We start from the raw sequence: 19,389 nt of genomic DNA on the forward strand, positions 1-19,389 counted from the left end.
TTTTTAGGAGGACAGAATGCTGACGTGGCAAATGGATACCTGGCTGGGAGGGACGGCCGGCAACGGCGAGTCGGCACATTTTACATTTAGCCCATTTCCGCCCTCTGAAAGGGCGGCAAGGAGTTAAATGCAAAATGGCCACACGCGCCCGGTAATTTTTCTATCCTGAAGACTAGAGGTTGACTTTTTGGTTGACAAAGATAGGTAGAAATATACTCCTATGGAGATTCAACCTCGGATCTCCTAGTCAGAAAAGGTGGGTAATGACCACTAAACTAACATAGTGCTTGTGATCAAACAATTACATACCGTGGAATATCCATACTACGGGTATCCGTAGACTACATGTATACATACAGTCGTAGAGATACCGAATAGGAAGAAAATTATATCTGTATGGTATCAACCGGAGTTTGGTTTGAATTAGGATAGATCTTAGTCTCATCATATTACGGTTCTATCTGTAAGCTCTATCCCCTACTATATAATGGGGATAGGAGCACCTTTTATGGGGACGGCCAGACAGACGGCATATTCAGATCGGCTAACTTCTAGTTGATCTGCTCACAATCCAATACAATCGTCAAGCAGAAGTAGGGTATTATCTCGCTAGTCGAGAGCCTGAACCTGGATAACTATGTGTCTTCATCCTAACCATCGATCTTTACGCCTCGCTAGCCACCCCATATATATTGCCGACATGCAAATCGTCGACATATACGTTATACATATATGTATCAAACCGTGGTTAGATCGAAAAACTCACAGGCGCATACGGCAATTTTGCACTTTGCCACTTTCCATCCTTATAGAGGGCGGCAAGGGACAAAATACAAAATTGCCACCGCGCCGTCATCACCCGTTTCCGGCTCCCTCTCCACCGTTTGCCACGTGAGCATTCTGAGCTCCTAGAGGGCGGCAGGAGGTTAGTTTTGTGAACTTTAAAATATAAAATAAAATGTGTAAATTATTTAATAAATAAAATTAAAAATTAAAAAAAATTTCGGACAACACTAGGGTTTGCCATTTTCTTGGGCTTGGGCTTGGCCCAAGTGTCATTTTTTTTCTTTTTTTTTAATATTTCGGGGCTCCGTAAGGTTCCCGCGGGTTAATATTGCCCTGTCGTAGTTCCCGAAAAAAATAGGTCCTAACCTTGATTCTCTGCGCGGTGAAAATTGGCCTTGTCCCCGATCATGGCCCCGTTGATGACCATAGCCACTGGTTCCCTTCCCCCAATCCCCAACAGGGGAGAGGAACTCATTAGGGTTTTTTAGCCATATTGGGTCGTGGGCCTTGGGCCTGAAATGGACCAAATGAAGAAAATGGTCCAATAAGTCAATTTTTGGTCGGTGTGGGTTGAAATATATTTTTTATTCATATAGATATACATAAGTATATATATGTATTTTTTCGCAAAAATCTTGGGTATATATCTGAATACCCTTAAATTATAGCTGGCCCCGCCAGTAGTCACCTCCTCGGGAGCTCACCGTCGGGCGCCGGCCGAAGCTCATCGTCGCCGCCGTCCGCCTGCGCCTCAGTCGTGCCTCCGTCCGCCTGCGCCTCGGTCCTCGTGGCTCGCATGCCACGCGGTTGCGCCTAGCCGCAGCCTACAGAGGCGCGCACCTTGCCCCTAGCTCGCCTCCTCCGCTTCCGCTGCTCGGCAAGCCGGCTCCTTGCCCGGTCGACGGTTGCCTCGACGCCCCTCGGTCCTCGGAGGCTCGGACGGGCCTCCGCTATCCGCTCCTCACCGCATCCCGCGAAGGTGCAAACCCGATGCCGCTAGCCTCCCTCCTTGGCTTCCTCACGACCTCACGTTTGCCTACTCTAGTTCTCCAGCCGGGGAACAGCCGAACAACACAAGATCGCTCGCATCCGCCGGCGCCCTTCCCCTAATCCTCAACAGAGGCGGGAACTCATTAGGGCTTTTTAGTCATATTGGGGCGTGGGCCTTGGGCGTGAAATGGGCCAAATGTAGAAAATGGCCGAATAAGTCAATTTTTGGTCTATTTGGGCTGAATATGTTTTTCTTTTTATTCTATTGAATACATATAGGTATACATATTATATATATGTATTTTTTTTCTTAAAAATCTTGGGTATACGTCTGAATACGCTTGAATTATAGTTGGGCACCCCTAATAAGGAGGTATGCTGATCTATGACATGAAGCAGGAAGAATGGCATATCCATCGTATGATGAGCTTTCATATTCAGTTCACATACTACACAGATATATGACTATCTCGTGGCCATTACAAAAATGAAAAAGGCTTCACTAAAAATAATAGTAGCAATAAAATATAGTAAAACTTCAGTGTGAAACATGAATACTGTTGAGTGAAAGCATGGAAATTCAATCATATTCTCCTATTCTCACCAATTCTGTAACAAACAATAAATCAGAGCCATGATTTGCAGGTCAAAATATTTTTGTGCACAACCCTCATGCAATAGGTGATAGTCGAGATGAACATATTAACCAGGCATTCATAAAATTAATCTCAGCTGCATGAGCTCTTTTAATCTGACACAACCACATTACAGTAGCACTACATCAATTATTAAAAAAATTACACTAGCTTCCCAGCCTTTCATGGAACACCAAAAGGATTCAGAGTAAGAATTAAATAACAAAATTGAAAGTCATTATAATACAATTATCCATTATGCAAACTCCTTTATCAACTGCACTTGTATATTTCACCTCTAAAATTTGGGTAAAATGTGCTTGAATAGAGATTGTGCACAACCAATATATTTTAGTATCTAGCTAACAAGAACTAAAAATATAAAGTGCAGTTAATGACATCAACCCCCAAGTACATCTGGCCATAATAGGGCATATGCACACTGTTATTGTCATTTGTTTACAATGTCGAGATTCATGTTCTTTTCCATTCAAACAACACAAAATCTGGCCATAAATAATGCAATTGGCATTCGCCTCTAAATATCTAACTTAAGAGGCCTGACAGCAGCATCCACCAATCAATCTGTAGTGCCTGCTCCATCACAGAAGTAATACCATTGCAAGTAAGCTAGACTTTATATTATATAAATCTCAGAATATAGAAACAAAAACAAAACGGTCAATACACCATAGAAGGAAAAATGAAGAATGGCAAATTGCAGTGTTACTGCAACGTAAACAGCTAGATGAAGATGATTAATTGTACAGGCACCCACGAACGGAATCATGGAAATATGGGTGCAGATAGAAATTGCAATGCAGAACAAGAGCTGAAAATGAGAACAAAATAATGAAAACAGCAGACGTCAGCGTCATTTTTTACAAGTCATATATGGCCGCCTTCAGTTATGAGCGATCTAATTAGTCCATTTGGCCTGTACTGCACGATTGGTCTGATCATGCTTTGCAAATTATTTGCAAGCATGTGGATCATGCAACGACTTTGTACGTGCAAACATAACATCAATGACATTACTGATATGCGAAACTGCCATTTAGCTTTGATGTCGTATTGCCTATTCTACGCATGCAAACTGGGCAGATCAAAGTTTTGAGCACATCTTAACACGAACAAGATATGATCATATGAACCATGAGCATACAAACAATTATTGCTCCACGAGCATGGCATACACACAGTTGCTCCCATAGGTATTCAGAAACTGTCATCTTAAGGTGTTTCCACGCAGAAGAGGACGCAGCTCGTTGCAAGACGAGGAAGCGGCGGGGTCGGGGGACCCATTCATTTTATACAAACATTCCTATGTCCATTTCTCTTATGAATTCTCCCATGTCCTGATTTCATCGATATCTTCTTGTTCTATTAGTTTCTCACGTCTCTGTAGTTTTTTTCAGATAACCAGGGCCCAACACCAAATTAATCAAATTCTATTTGGCTAATTGCAAATGATGATCGAATTTCTAGCAGATTTTTTTAGGTTTGGTCCCATATGGTTTTTTGGTTTCGGTCAATTATATCCTGTCCACCCGATTTTTTTTAAGGTTTGGTTCCATATGGTTCTTCGGTTTCGGTCAATTATGCGCGGCCCACCCCTAGCCATATCCACCATCCCCACGAGGGGGTGGAGAGGTTGGGCTGCTCGACCGAGCTGTAGACATGGTTAGAGTTTTTCATTCTTAGATTTTCTTCGGTTTGTTTGAGACAGTGGCTAAGCTGTGGGGTTAGCCGATAACACGGTTTTTTTTTTCAAAATACACTTAGACCCATTCATTTTCATGTATAAATCCACAATATGTAGACAAATAACCTCCCTTAAATACAAAATAGTAATAATTGAAGTCACATTAGGGTTTCACTTATCGTTTTGGCTGCCGACACTGGTCTGCGGTAGGGTGATTATCACTGGTAATTATGGAGAAATTACCCAAATTTGAACTCAAAATTTGAGTCGTACCGTCGAGGTTTGGATAGACAAACCATGCGATATTGTGCAATTATCGCGCGATATTATGCGAGTACCATGGCTTCTTCGGCAGCACGATAGTCGTGGCATCTGAAACAATAATCATGGTGGTTTTTTCGCAATATCGATGATTGTGGTTTTGGTGTGAAAACCACACGATATGTCGCATTTATCACGATATATCACCACGAATTTTTTCAGATTTTTTCCTTTTTTGAACATTTTTGAATTAACACGATATTTCCCGAACGGGGCCATGACAAACCATTATCGCACTCTGGTGGCATGACCAATAATCCCAATAAATGAAACTCCACCACTAGCTTGAGCTAACCAGGTTTTATGTTCTTTAAGTTGGTGTTCATCTTCTTTGAACGATGAAACTGATGCGATTCTTCATCTCATTTTTTTCATGTCTTATATTTTTCAGTTTATAGTTTTTGAAAGTTCATATTTTGTTCATAAAAAACGAACCAAAAAACTAGGATTATCGTACACTATAGCAATTATTTATAATTTTATTTATTTTTCATCTAATAAGGCCTTTGTAAATCATTATTGGTCATTCCTTTGGATCCAGTCTATAGTTTCGTTCGTCTGGATCAAAGAAATTTGTGGCAGCAAATACTCATTTTCTTGCTTTATTTTACTCCTTGTCTAAAATAAGTTCAAACTAGTAAAATAACTTATTTAGGATGGATGAAGTGCAAAGAAAATTTCTTAAGCTGATTTCATGGGAAGCTCCTGCGGGTAGAATAGTAGTACTATAGAGTACTGATTGAGCAACAGCGTGAGCTAGCTTTGCGGGTGCGAGGAAGAGGAGCTCAGCCTCATCTTAAGCCTTATATTAAGCACAAGCAAAATAACTTATCGATGATTAAAAAATAATTTATAGATAAAACTTTTAAACATGTGTTCTTAGCGATCTAAAAGCAAAGAAAAGAATGAAAAAATAACTATATAAAAAAACCTCACCAAATTTAAGTTTTAAAATTGTAATTTTCACTTATAAGCCTAAGCATAAAAGTTGATTAGGCTTAATCTCCGCACGTGCACCTCCGTGGGAAAATAGCATTATACTCCTAACCCGAGTGGGAATCCAGCACCGGCATGTGGACGAGGAAGCAAATAAGAGATAGGTCGCGTTCAGCACCGGTCTTATTTATCCGAGACCTGTTTCCCCCGAACTGCTAAACGATATATTTTTTAAGAAAATTTTTTATAAAAAAGTTACTCTCAAAAATCATATTAATTAATTTTATAATTTTTACAATTAACAATTAATTAATTATATACTAATCTATTACTGTATTTTTCACACGGATAACTAAACCTCAGCCGAACACGGCCATAGTCTAAGAGTGAATGAAAAAGAGGACGAAGATGATCACGTTAAATGCAGGGTTCCACTTCCTGCCTCTATCGCGGTAACCATTAGCGCGGTTATCGTACGGTAACCGTGGATGCCGTAAAAACCGCAATGAATTTGAAAATAAAAAAATTGAATTCAAATATTCACGATAATCGTGGTTACCGCATGTTTTTGCGCGGTTACCGCGCGGTTTGGCATGATAAGCGTGGCTAATGCTTGCCGGAACAGCGCATGAGAACGACAGAAACCATGCAAAACCGCGTGGTTTTCGCAGCCGAAACCACGGTTACCACGAGGAAACCACGGGGAGAAGAAGATTTAAAAACAAAAAATTTAAGAGATATCAAATGCAAAAAAAACTTTAAAAAATTATAAAAATACAGGAAAAATAAGAAACATATTTTGTGACTATATTTGTAACATTTAGGACATGTTATAAGGAAAACAAGAAAATTTTGACATGACATTTTTTAAATTCTTGACATTACAACATACAGACATACACCGTCATATCACTCTTCACCAAATAATTCACATCAATAACAAGTAACAACAATTTTATTTTAATTATTGCGTCACAAATATATACCTACTACCCATTATTACGAAAAAAACTATTATGTATGTATAACATGCACATATAATTTTCCTCTATACATATTTTCCATATATCCATCGTTGTATATTTGTATTTCATGTACAACATGTATCTATCTAGTGCAAATTAATAATGACGCAACAACAAAATATTCTTAACCATCTTCTTACGAAATATTTTTTGCAGTAGGCTATTTTTTATTTTTTCGCCGATATTCTCGGTTATGATTTTTAATTACGTCGAAAATATATTTTTTTCATGAATTTCTTTGACAAAACTATACTATATATCAACATATACAACATATATTTTTTTCCATTAAATTTTCTTAAAAATTTTAAATCCTTCTCAAATTTAAACTCAAAACTGTGGTATATACCGTATGCGCCCCCCACAAATTTTCTCAAAAATTTTAAAACCTCCTCAAATTTAAACTCAAAACTGCAGTATATACCGTTCCGCGCCCCCGTGGAGGGCCCAATTACCACGGTAATGAGACCCTGGTTAAACGGACTATTGGTTTAGAACAAGACATATTAGGCTATTGGTCGTAGTTTTTTACATGTTCCCACTTCAAATACTAAATTTCAAAATCTTGGGCCCACTGTTGTTTGCATGTATGTTTAGGATGCTTCTAGATTAGGCCTCGTTTAGGTCCTAAAAATTTTCGCGTTCATCCGTTACATTAAATCTTTAATCTTTAGATATACGTATAGAATATTAAATATAGTTAAAAAATACTAATTGCAAAGTTCGAAAGAAATTTACGAGACGAACCTTTTGATCAGTCATAACTGCTATAGTAACCCACGTATGCTTTTGACGGATTAATTAGGCTTAAAAATTCGTTTCGTGGTTTTCTACCACCCTATAAATATTTTTTTTAATAAATCATCGACATAATATTCCAACGTCCAGTCAAGAACCAAACAAACCCTTATTTTTTATCAGTATCTCTAGTCCCTCGAGCAATGTAAATTTTCTTCCAAACTCTATAATATATAATATATAGTTGTAAAATCGAGAAAATGAACTAAATGCTATATGCGGGACAACATGACTTTCTCTCGGGAATAGGATTCTATTTAGTTGGTATATTCAATTTGTCTTAACTTGAGACAAAAACATAAGAACACTTCAGCTAACATTTAACACACGTTATTATGTTACGTGTTATTATGTTACGTATTGAAGAGGAAATCATGCCACAAATGTGTTACAAAACACATACCTAACCTGATCAATTTGGCTAACTTGTAGCAAGCTTAGACAAGTTATGGTAGTTAACTATTGCTTCACAAAAACTCAACCTCTCCTAAACAGGGTTTTAGAAATGAAATCTCAAAACTCATAGTGACATTTGGGAGGGTTTCTAAAATTTCTCCATCAGCAAATCGTTTAGCTCAAGACCAAGTGAAATTCCACGGGAACATGCGTAGTACCAGTGATTAGAAGCAGGGATGTAAAATTTCTCCTTTGGCATTGTACACTAGAATGGATTAGTTCTTACTACACTATTACTAATCAAGGTAGCTGCTGCTGCTGCTGCACCTGGCAGCCAAGAGCCCAAACTACTCATGCACTCAGGCTCTCAGCTGCATTCAGCATTTCAGCGATCAAAAATCTCCTTGAGAATACAGCATCAGGTTCGTCTCCTTCCTCTAAACTCCACTAGCGCTAGTCCCTCGGCCGCGCCAGCCACAGAGAGCTCAGCGCCCGGAGCCGCGAGAAGTAGTCGCTGATGACGAGCAGCGCCCGCGCCGCCTGCCGCGTCGTCAGGATCCGGTGCATCTGCTGCAGCGTCTGCTGCCTCAGGAGATCAGCCTACAAAAATCGATCATCAATCGCCGATCGATGGTTGTCTCGGCGAGCGAGAGCGATGTGGATCGATCGAAGGAGACGACGACGCTATTTTTACCTGGCGGAGGAAGTTCTCGAGCGTGGTGAGCTTGGCCATGGCGATGGCCATCTGGCCCATGTAGTTGGTGACGTTGTCGGCGCCGCCCACCGCGGCGGCCGCCGACGCCAGCGTGTCCGCCAGCGTCTGCTGCAGCGCCTCCATCCCCTGCGACAGCGCGTCCTCTGCCTGCTGCGACGACTGCTGCAGGTTGCAGATGCCCATCAGCTGCTGGTCCGTCAGCGGCTCCAGATGGCTCGCGAGAACCTGCACACACCCCAACCAATGGCGCTCTGTCAAAAATGCCAAACCTTCAGTCTTTTTCTTCTTCGGCTGCGTTCAGGTTCACCTTGAGGAGCTCCGACGAGCGGAAACCGCCGAGCCACATGAAGAAGCGCTCGGCGGGGCTCATCCACATGCCCGACAGGACGTGGAACACGTCGGACTTGGTGGCGAAGCTCTTGAGCCGGAACACCTGGTCGTAGTGCGCCATCACGCCGTCGACGAGCACGCGCAGCTCGTCGTCGCTCATCTGCGCGTTCAGCGCCACCCTCACGTCGTTGATGTGCCGCTGGTGCTCGTCCAGCCACCGCGCGTACTCCAGATCGAACGCCAAGCTACCTGGAAAAACCCAAAAAAGAATCAGAATGGCCATGAACATTGGTTTCTCGTTCGAGCAAAGAGAGGAAATTGGCACCACCGTTTCCTCCCATCGAGTGACTGTGATCGCCGGAGCCTCCGGTTGCGATGAAGATCCCCTGCGTGGATCAGCGAAGTTGCAACAAGATTACAAACAGTTTGATTCTTGAGATCAAATCGATACCATTGCATGGCTGCATATATTAATACCTGCTGTCTTGCCCTCTGGAGCTCCTGCTCAAGGTGCATCAGCTTGGACCTGCTGCTCTCCAGCTGCTGAATGTATGCCTACAGATACCCAACAAATTTGACAATTGGAGCATCTACTACTAATCAACTACTCCTAGCAGATTGCAACAGCAGTGAAAATTGTTCAATTAAGAACAAAAGAGAAATGACTATGAACAGTAATGGGATCGGATGATCGATACTCGTTTTTACCTTCTTCCTCATCCGGCTCTTCCGGGCCGCCTCGCGATTCTGCGCGAGCCTCCGCTGCATCTGTAAATTGGGAACAATCGTATTAAGAACAGGAGTAGATTTGTTATGAATGAGATTAGATTTCTTCTCCAAAACGAAGGAGAAGAAGAAAAACTCCGCACCTTTTGATCCCCTGTTCTCTCCTTGGAGACGGCAGAGGAATCCGCACCACGCTGCTCGCCGGCGTCACCGCCACCGCCGCCGCAGCCCTGAGACGTACCACGAGAAGCTGCGTCACATGAGCGGAATCACCCACCGGCGAAGGAAGACGGCGGCGAGAGAGGAGGTATAGCGTGTGGGAGCACCATTAGAGCGTGGTGGCGCTGCTTGTCGGCGCTGTCGTCGAGGTCGGTGGAGGTGTCGTCGGTGAACGGGCTGCCGACGACGACGCCCGAGTCGCCCCAGTTCTCCAGCTGCGAGGCGGCGGCAGCCGCCATCCTCGGTAGGCAGAACTGGTCCGCCGTCGCCATCCCCGGCGCCGCCATGCCCATGGCGGATGCCACTACGCCATTCTGGTCGACGCACCAAGCAAAAGAATCAATCAATGGCGTACCAGCAAAAACGAAAGCAGCAGGAATAACGAAACCCAGCTCACCGCGGCGGCGAGCGGCGGAAGGTGGCCGGCGGTGAGGCTGCTCGACGACTTGGAGCTCGGGTTGGGGCCTTCACACAGCAGTCAAATCACACGCAAGCGTCGAGACAAAGTAAGGATCAAACCAAGCAAGGGGACAAAAAACAAACGAGCGTTCTTGGAATGCAACAGTGAGCGGAATGGCGTTACTACTGCGGAGCGGGAGGTCGGGAGGAGGAGGAAGATGATGATGAGGTGGGAAGATGGCGCCATCTCCGATGTGGTATCCAGCTGTTCCGCCCTGCAGCTGCTCCTCCGCCCTGCAGCTGAACAGTGCATGCCGCCAGAGAGAGCCGGCCGCACCGCCATGGGCGTCACGCCGCCGCGCAAGGCAACAAAAGGGGTTAGCGACGCCTAGGCCAGGCATGGTCCAAGAAGCTCGCAGCAACACGACACGACGCGCGCGGCACGCAGGCGGGCTCCCGCCATTTCCACATGCTAGCTACAGTGCGGCGCTGCTCGAGTGAGAACCTGTCGTTACCTAAAGACGCGCGACGGGTGGTGGTGCATCGGAGGCGGCGGCGGCGACAGAAGCAACAGCGACGACGACGAAGACGGCTACGAGGTCGAGCGAGCAATAGCGATAACGACAAGAACAGCACCACCGTCTGCTTATAACAACGGAGAGGAGGACGAGCAAGGACGACGAAAGCAACAAGAGTTGTAGTAGGAGCATGGAGAATGATAGCGGGATCAGAAAAAAAATTCAGAAATCATCGGAAGCTCATCGAAGAAGAAACGGAAAACAAAAATCACGACCAGGACGACGTATCGATCGGTGCATCAACTACAGTACGTCAGAGGCCGATCGATCAGCCCGTCTTTCAGGCGAGATCGATCAGTGCAGGGCCGTCAGTCAATCAGCGTCAAACGTCAATCAAACGAGCGCATCCGATCGCATGGCAGATTGGCAGCAATGGTGTAGTATTCGAGTGTGCTTGCTTGCGTGTGTGTGTGCGCGCGCAGATGCAGATGCAGATGCAGACAGAGCTACGCTAGCGACGAGGAGAGAGTAGAGAGGCCGTGACAGTGGGAAAAGCCTGTGGCCACCTTGGACTGAGGTTTTGTGCGTCGGTAGGGTGTGTGGGGGGGAACCTGCGTCAGGTTTGTGCTTTCTTTAACTCGCCGTTCGTCGTCCTCGTCCTCGTAGCGATGCTTCATGATGTATGGGAGGGGGAGGAGGAGGTAGCCATTGTTGTTTGGTCCAAGGTCTGAGGTTGCTGTTGAAACTTCAGTATACTCTACTCTTTTGACTAGAGGTGGAGGAGTATAGATAGGCATGAGCGCTGGACAGGACAAAAGTGCAGGGGACACTTCAGATATATTCTATATAGCCGGTTGCTCACGGGTGCGAAGTGAGAACCCATTGTATCGACTGCGTGCGTGAATCTATACAGAGATCCTTGAAAGAAACCGTCGGTTCCGTTTATCGCCTAACTGGCTATTTGCATCTAAGGAGGATTTTTCAGTCACGTGTAACATCGGATATTTGAACGTTAATTATGGATATTAAATATGGACTGATAATAAAATAATTATATAAATAAAGGCTATTTTATTAGACAATTTTTTAAAGCCTAATTAATCCATGATTAGCAAATGTTTATTATAGCATCACATTAGCTAATCATGGACTAATTAGGCTCAATAGATTCTTCTCGAGAAATAGTGCAGGGTATGATGTGTGTAATAATAGTTTATATTTAATACTTCTAAGTCCAAACATTCGATATAACAGGGACTAAAAAAGCTGGGAGGATCCAAACAGGCCCTAAAAATTTCCATATTAATTCAATAAAAAATTGCACCGTTAGGGACCTATTCGTTTTGAAGAAAAAATAAAGAATCCAATTTTTACGGATTTGATTCCTTTTAAAGCCATTTGGTTTGTAGTAATAAAGTATAGTAAAATCAAAGAAAATTTTTCTTTTCTACAAGATGCAGAGAAAAAACATAGGAAAATTTCTATCCACCCAAACCTTTTGAAAAAATTTCTATGTGTCAATGTTGTCATACATCTCTATTCATATACTTTTCCTATTTCTATGGTTGAAATTCCTTCAAACCAAGTAAGCCCTAGATCATTATATATCTAATCATATGTTTTAGATTTCTTATATAAAAAAAGCAAAGAAATGCAATTATTGATCATGTCATCATGTAGGCCATACTAGAGTTTGAAAGTGCATCTATACCTCTAATTTGTTTTTGTGATTAATAACAATCAAATGATAAGTATAAATGATTTTTCTTGAGATTGTGAAGGTATATCTAGTTCTCATGTGAAAGTTTGTTGTCGTGCCTCCCACGTGAAAAAAAAAAGAAAATCGGTATATTCGTTTTGTGTGTTTATTTTGAGTTTAAGTCGAATAGGAATGTCGTGCTATAAATAGAGGTGCACAAATGAATTCTATAAATGAATCCGATGCTCGAAAAAATATTTAAAGTGCATCTTTTGCTATCTTTTAAAAATTGTACTGGAATTTACGGAAATTCCGAAGGGGTCTTCGGAAGTTCCGAAGAAAACAAAATCAGTACTTTATGTTTTGCAGAAGTTCCGAAAACCAGCTTCGAAAGTTTCATGCAGGGCTGAGTTCTATACTGTATATTTTACAGAAGGTCCGAAGAGAGCTTCGGAAGTTCCGTACAAGGCTGAGTTCGGTACTGCAAGATTTATAGAAGTTCCGAAGGTTCTGACCAAAACTTCTGAAGAGTTGATTTTTGCAGTTAAATTTGAATTTTCTAAATGTTAGGGACAGTTATCTTTCAACTGTCCAAAAGTTCCGAATGTGTCTTCAGAAGTTCCGAATGGGTCTTCAGAAGTTCCGAAAAGAACATCTTTTAACCCCAACAGACAGAAAATTCACTTGGCTTGTTGAAAGATTTGAGTCATGTTTCTTCACTTCCTCTCACCCCCAAGCTAAGATTGTTGCTCACATTGTTAATTCATTTGGCACTTGGCTTGTTTTCTTGAAATTCACTTTGAGTCATGTTTCTTTACTTCCTCCTCTTCATGGATTTAAGTGATTTGGATTTTTTGTGTGTTGGAGTGTGTGGAGTTGAGTTGGTTTGAGTGCTTAGTGTTGACGTCATGAAGAAATTTTCTTGAGCACTAGATTCATCCCGAAGAACTCATTGCAAGGTTGCTACTCTTGGTGGTTGAGAACACCTAGACGGCTAGGCGTCGTTTCTTCAGTCACCAAAGTTCTTGTGGTGCGTCGAAGAAAAGTTTTAAAGGTTGGGTCTCACCTCTGCAAGAAAAGAGACACATCGAGTGAGAGGAGTACATAAGTGCAACCCCGAGGAAAGGGTTGTAAAAACCTGGCTCAAGTTGATCTCCTCAAAGGAGAATACAATCCACTAAAGGATTGGAACTTCTGTAAAAAGTATCCATGTATACTTATGGAGAAATTTCTCTAACTTGTGCTTTGAGCTTTGCTTTTGATTGTCACGCGTACTCTAGTTGCACTTTGTGCAAAGCTTGAAGTTAGCTCGCTAGTTTGTGTTTTGGATAGCTGGATCTACTCTTTTGTTGGTCTAGATCTAATGCTGTCAGAAGTTTCGAAGATCACTAAAACTTCGGAAGGCCGAAAGTTCCAAAGCTTTGACCGGAACTTCTGAAGGTTTCTGACCGGAACTTTTCAATGTTTTAGCTTCCGATTTTAAATTTAATTTTAATCGCCTATTCATCCTACCCCTCTAGGCCTTGATTTACTCTTTCAGAGTTCATATCCGTTTTAGAAAATCTAAAAATTTCCACGTTAATCGAAGAAAAAAATCAATACCGTTAGATCATGATATATCTAAATCATATAGTCTAGATTTGTTATATAAAAGAAAGCAAATAAATATAATTATTGATCATGCAGTCCGGTCCATATCCATTTTAGAATATCTAATTGGGAAAAAAAGAAAAATAGATTAGGATATATCTAGATCATACCGTCCACATGTGTTATATAAAAGTAAAGCAAATAATGTTCCTAAATTTTTTTTCCAAAAATATCACATCGAATCTTTGGACAGCTAAATAGAGCATTGAATATACATGAAAAAAACTATTGCACAGTTAGGGAAAATTGTGAGACAAATCTTTTGAGCCTAATTAGTTCATGATTAACCATAAGTGCTACAGTGACCCATATGTGCTAATGATGACTTAGTCTCAAAAGATTCGTCTTGTGCTTTTCAGACGAGCTACAAAATTCGTTTTTTCAAAAATTCGTTTTTTTATTAGTGACCGAAAATCTTTTCCGATATCCGATCAAACGTTAAACGTAATATGAAAAAAGAAAAATCATTTTGTGAACTAAATCTAATTATTGATCGTGCAATCTATACTGGATTCCATGTTCGTTTAGAAAATCTAAACTATATATGCAAGATAAAACTATGGTTCTAAAGAAGCATGCGTTGCTGCACACATATACCTTAGATATCAAGCCTACACATTTGAATAATATATTAACCATTAGATTATATAGAGATATTATTTTTAATGGTAAAGATTTATTGGATAAATATACATCATATATCTAGACTAGACTATGATGCAAAGATTATCCGATGTACGCAAGGCCACGTTAATGACCGTGTCGGATCAAGAAAAGAAAATTAATGGATGGATAAATAAACGTAAAATCTAACTTAGCTGGAGACGCATAGTGATCGACATAGAGCTCTCCATGACATTACTCTATTAAAATATACCACTAGTTCATCAAACAAATTAGAATCATCTATACTTCAAATAAAATATTCTCTTAAATTACCCATCCGATATACGGTCCAATTACACTATTGTGTTTATAATAATTAAATCTTTATAATAAGATCTTACATAATTAGGGCCCATTTAAATCACAGGAATGAAAAAACGGAGGAATAAGAAAACCTAGAATTCTGATATGAATGTAAGTGTAAAATAGAGGATTGCAAAGCACATTAAAAACGTAGAAATACCTGTTTGATTGGACCACAGGAATAACACATGAATTTGAGGAGAGATAGACTCAAAGGATTTTTTTTCATGAGATACGGCTCTTGTTAAAATTTCCTTCTAAACTTATATGGGAAGAGACATTACACAGGAATTTCATATGGTTCATTTCTTTAATTCAAAGGACTTTGTAGAAAAAGTTTCTATATGAATGAAATCCCGTAAAATTCGTATGAATTTCCTTTGAATCAAAGGGATCTTATATTTGGATGACAAATTACTTTTATAATCACCTATGCAAGTTTAATCACGATGAGCTTGAGGGTGGTAGCGGCTGTGCCATCTGGTAAGATAAGGGTTGCGTCAGCTAGAAGTGAGCGAGCTCGAGGACACGATGACAACGAGCGAGCCAGAGGATAGTGATGTCCAAAATAACTAGCAAGCTCACAACTATTTATTATAGGGTTTTATAATTTAAAGAATCAAGGTAGAGGTAAAACCATAAATCTAACCGCGTAAGTAAGTATAAGAGACATGTTGTTATAATAGATATTATCTTATTTTAGAACAGAGATAGAAATAGATAGTGGTTAATTAATTATTCATCCATAAGCATTCATATTCTATCATATCATCTTCGGACCTGTTTGATTGTAACTAAGGTTGTGTTTTTTTTGTCATATTATTATTTGAGTTTTGCATGTACACTTCCCGTCTTCCAAATGCTATATTTTTATAAAAAGTTTATATATACAGAAGTTCATCATATTTTTTTAATTTGGTAGCAGTAATATCGTTTATACTATATTAAATAGCTATTAAAAATTAGATAATATTTCATCAACTAAAAGAAAACAGCTTAACTATGCAGCATCTAACCTTTGGTAACCCGCATTTTAGTAAATAGTGTTGGGTTTATACCAAAATTCTAAATTACCCAACTCTTAGTTGCTTGGCTGTCTATTCACTCTATTTTTCTGCATATACGTCTAAGCTTAGTTTATCATTTATTTACCATAGAAATACATGAAAACTAAAATTGGCTACGTTAGTTAAAAAAACGTGGAGTTAGATCATCTCCAAGAGAACGCTAATATTTTGCTATTAAAAAAATTATATTGAGTTCATCTAAAAAATATTAAGCATAAAAATTACACACTTCTCCAACAGAAATATAAAAATGAATAACGTGTATTAGGAACCTATATTTTTCTCTAAATTTAAGATACAATTAAGGTAATTTTAGGCATAAAGTAAATATTGGAAATGTATTTGGTAACATGTTACATACATACTACCTCTGTCCCATAGCAACATCATTTTTTTTCCATGTCCAACGTTTAACTATTCGTCTTATTTGAAAAACTTGTATAAAAATTTAAAAAAAATTAGTCACGCATAAAGTACTATTCATATTTTATCTAGTAAGAATAATAATATTAATCATAATAAAATTTTAAATAAGATGAAGAGTCAAAATATTGTATCAAAAAACTGAAAATGAGCTTATTTAAGACGGAGGTAGTACTTTCTAGTTTAATTTGTAAAATTTAATTTCAGAAATTAATTTTAGATATCCCCGAAGATGCTCTTAGAAAGGGGAAAGTGGGCATCGTTCTCTTTTCGCTATCAAGCCGTGACCCCCTCTCTCCTGCAGGCTGCAGCACACTGCGCTGCACGGCACGGGACGCTACTCCTACTGCACGGCCAGCTAGTGGGTAGTGTAGATCAAGTTACGGGAAATGTGTGGCGCATGCGACGGGCTGATGAAGCGCGGTTGCAGTACGAGCCAGGCACGCGCCCGTCTGCTGCTGCTGCTGCGTGCGAGAGAGATCGCCAGTGCAGGCAGGCAGCTAGGCAGGCAGACTGGCAGAGGCAGCGCTGCTGGCACCGCATTTGCTTCCCCCCTTTTCGCGCGAAGAGGTGGCGTGGCCAGAGCGCGCAATTACTGCGGAAATGACGACAGCAGCAGGACCCTACACGCACAGGGGCACCCGGCCGATGGTGCATCGTGCATGCATGCACATGCAGGCGGTGCCTGGCCTGGCCACGGAGCCCAGCCCAGAGGCAGAGAGAGAGAGAGAGAGGCGAACGCGTCGCGGGGGCACGCGTGCCGGTCGCCTCCTGCGTGCGCGTCGCGATGCGTGTGCCGGAGTTCGTAGATGATGCGCGACGCGTGCAGCGTGCGTGCGTGGAGAAATGGGACATTATGCCACTTTTTAAAACGGGTGTCCGCCAAAATATCACTCTGCGGAATGACGTAGGGGTAACATTTCGTCCATTTGGCTAAGAAAAATCAGTGAAAACGTTTGGATAAGAGAAAATGACAAAATAAATGGTGTGCAACGATTTGGAGTGACATTTTAAATGTGTTATTCGTGGAGTAACATTTTGGCGGATGCCATTTTTTTTTAGAAGTGGCATAATGTCAGTTTCTCGCGTGCATGCCCGGGCGGCAGAATCTCTTAGCCAGTGATAGTTTGGGTTGTAATCAAACGAAAATAATTTATAAATAATTTTTTTATATACAGTTATCTAAAAATTATTATTGAAAATAAACTATGATAGAATACCTTAAAATTAACTCAAAATTTAAAATTTAAAATATAGTTTATAAACATAAGAAAGAAAAATGAGAAAAGACAGGGATGCCCGGATGCAAATATGCAATGACGAATGGTGCATTGCAGTGAAGGCGATTCGTTTCCTGGTTTCCAACCGTTCTATGCGTGGTTCTCGCAGTTTGGTTGGTTTTGTTGCTGTGGTGAACTGGTGATGACGGTCAGACGGTGAAAGGCTGGAAGCACCTGCCTTTTTGTTCTCATTTATCTTTCTTTTTTCCTCTACCCTGTAGCCTTGTGTAGACAGAGAAAAATATAACTACTCGTCTCGTACAGCTACTCGTACTAGTACAACGTTTGCTTGGCACCAGAGTGTTTTGATGCGAATCTACTCGTGGAGAGCGAGGCCGTCAGTCCACCCTAGCATACATGCGGCTACGGTGTACTCCAGAGTATACGTACTGTACTTCTTCCGTGCGTGGACCACCGCGGCACAGGTGCTGCACTTGTGGTCATTTTGACGCAAAGCGAGTCAGTCTGTCAGCACTGAATGAAGTCACCTGGGGTACACTATGTTTCCGTTTTCTTATATTTATAATTTAAAATTAAAACTTTTAATCTTCAATTTCAAGCTTATTTTAGGGTTTTTTATAAAAAAATATTTTTCAGTCTTAAATTTTAAATCCCTAAAAATACATATATAAATATTTTATCAATGAATTATTTTTCATCTATAACTAAGTTGTTTGGCTTTAAAAAAAGCCGAATAGGGTGAGGACAGCAACCCCCGGTAGTCCACTACGAACTTGCTCCAAATTATCTATAGTCAATTTAATAATCAATTCATATAATAGCTATATATAAAACATATATTATCATTTTTCATCTGTTATACACACATTATATTTTAGAATCTATACTGCAGCTGGTTACAAATCTATAGTCCGATGCTTTTCCCTCTCCTCTCTTATCTTAAAAATATATTTATAGCTGATTATATTGTCTGCTACTGTACCTGCCCTATTACGTACTTGTGCCTACGGGCACACTCTCCTATACTAGTAGCTGGCTCTACAACACTTATTTATCTGCAGGCTGCAGGGGCTAGCCGGATTATTACACGGGGAGGAGCAGACTAAGAGGTTGTCTGGGGAGTTTTTAGAACGTGAGAAGTACCTGCTTATTATTAGTCGGTTTTTGAGAATCTAAAAAAAACTCCTAAACTTAGTTTTTTCTCTATTCATTTTCCAAAATCTGTAACTATAAATTCTCAAAAGCTGTGGATCGTTTGGAACAACTTCTGACAGAAATAGTTTTTATAAAAAACTATAGCCGGGAGAAGCTCCACAACCAAGCCCTATATGTCGGGCCTTCGCTCGCCGGCTGCTCTCCCGCATCAGAATTCGTGGCTGTTTGGATCTAGCGACTTTTTTTAAGTTACTTGTAACATCGGACGTTTGACGTTAATTAGAAGTATTAAATATAGACTGATAACAAAACTAATTGTATAAATAAAAACTATTTAATTAGATAAATTTTTTAAGCCTAATTAACCCATGATTAGTAATTTTTTACTATAGCATCATATTTGCTAATCATGTATTAATTAGGCTCAATAGATTCGTCTCGTAAAATAATCCAGAATATGTGATGAGTTTTATTAACCGTCTATATTTAATACTTCTAATGAGCGGCAAACATTCAATTGTGACGGGCAAAAAAAAAAACAAAGTTTGGAGGATCCACAAACAACCTCTTCATCGCATCGGCCATTGGGCGGGTGGTACCCGCTGGACTCTCTCGCATCTGGTTGCCTTCGGCTACGTCCGACGGAGACGTTGCCTGGATTTTTGTCAATACGTTTTTAGACTTCT

General features: G+C 40.7%; 1 protein-coding gene across 1 annotated transcript; it reads right to left on the minus strand.

The window, feature by feature from the left end:
* Positions 1-7,741: 7,741 nt before the first annotated feature.
* On the minus strand, positions 7,742-11,296 carry LOC102702201 (transcription factor TGAL3). Its single transcript, XM_040524914.1, has 12 exons — positions 11,111-11,296; positions 10,497-10,543; positions 10,166-10,281; positions 9,980-10,047; positions 9,690-9,896; positions 9,507-9,593; positions 9,346-9,405; positions 9,115-9,192; positions 8,966-9,023; positions 8,615-8,886; positions 8,287-8,532; positions 7,742-8,192 (listed from the first exon to the last, which is right to left on the minus strand). Exons 1-12 carry the CDS (start codon positions 11,294-11,296, stop codon positions 8,046-8,048), a joined length of 1,572 nt encoding a protein of 523 aa, XP_040380848.1. The 3' UTR covers positions 7,742-8,045.
* Positions 11,297-19,389: the final 8,093 nt, after the last annotated feature.

The sequence above is a fragment of the Oryza brachyantha genome, chromosome 6, assembly GCF_000231095.2.
Source record: "Oryza brachyantha chromosome 6, ObraRS2, whole genome shotgun sequence".
NCBI classification, from domain to species: Eukaryota; Viridiplantae; Streptophyta; class Magnoliopsida; order Poales; family Poaceae; genus Oryza; species Oryza brachyantha.

Coding starts and splice junctions, on each gene's coding strand:
- LOC102702201 (XM_040524914.1), bottom strand. CDS start 11,296: ATGCCTATCTATACTCCTCCACCTCTAGTCAAAAGAGTAGAGTATACT. Junction 9,406..9,506: donor AGAGAACAGGGGATCAAAAG/GTGCGGAGTTTT, acceptor CCCAATTTACAG/ATGCAGCGGAGGCTCGCGCA. Junction 8,887..8,965: donor TCACTCGATGGGAGGAAACG/GTGGTGCCAATT, acceptor GGGTTTTTCCAG/GTAGCTTGGCGTTCGATCTG.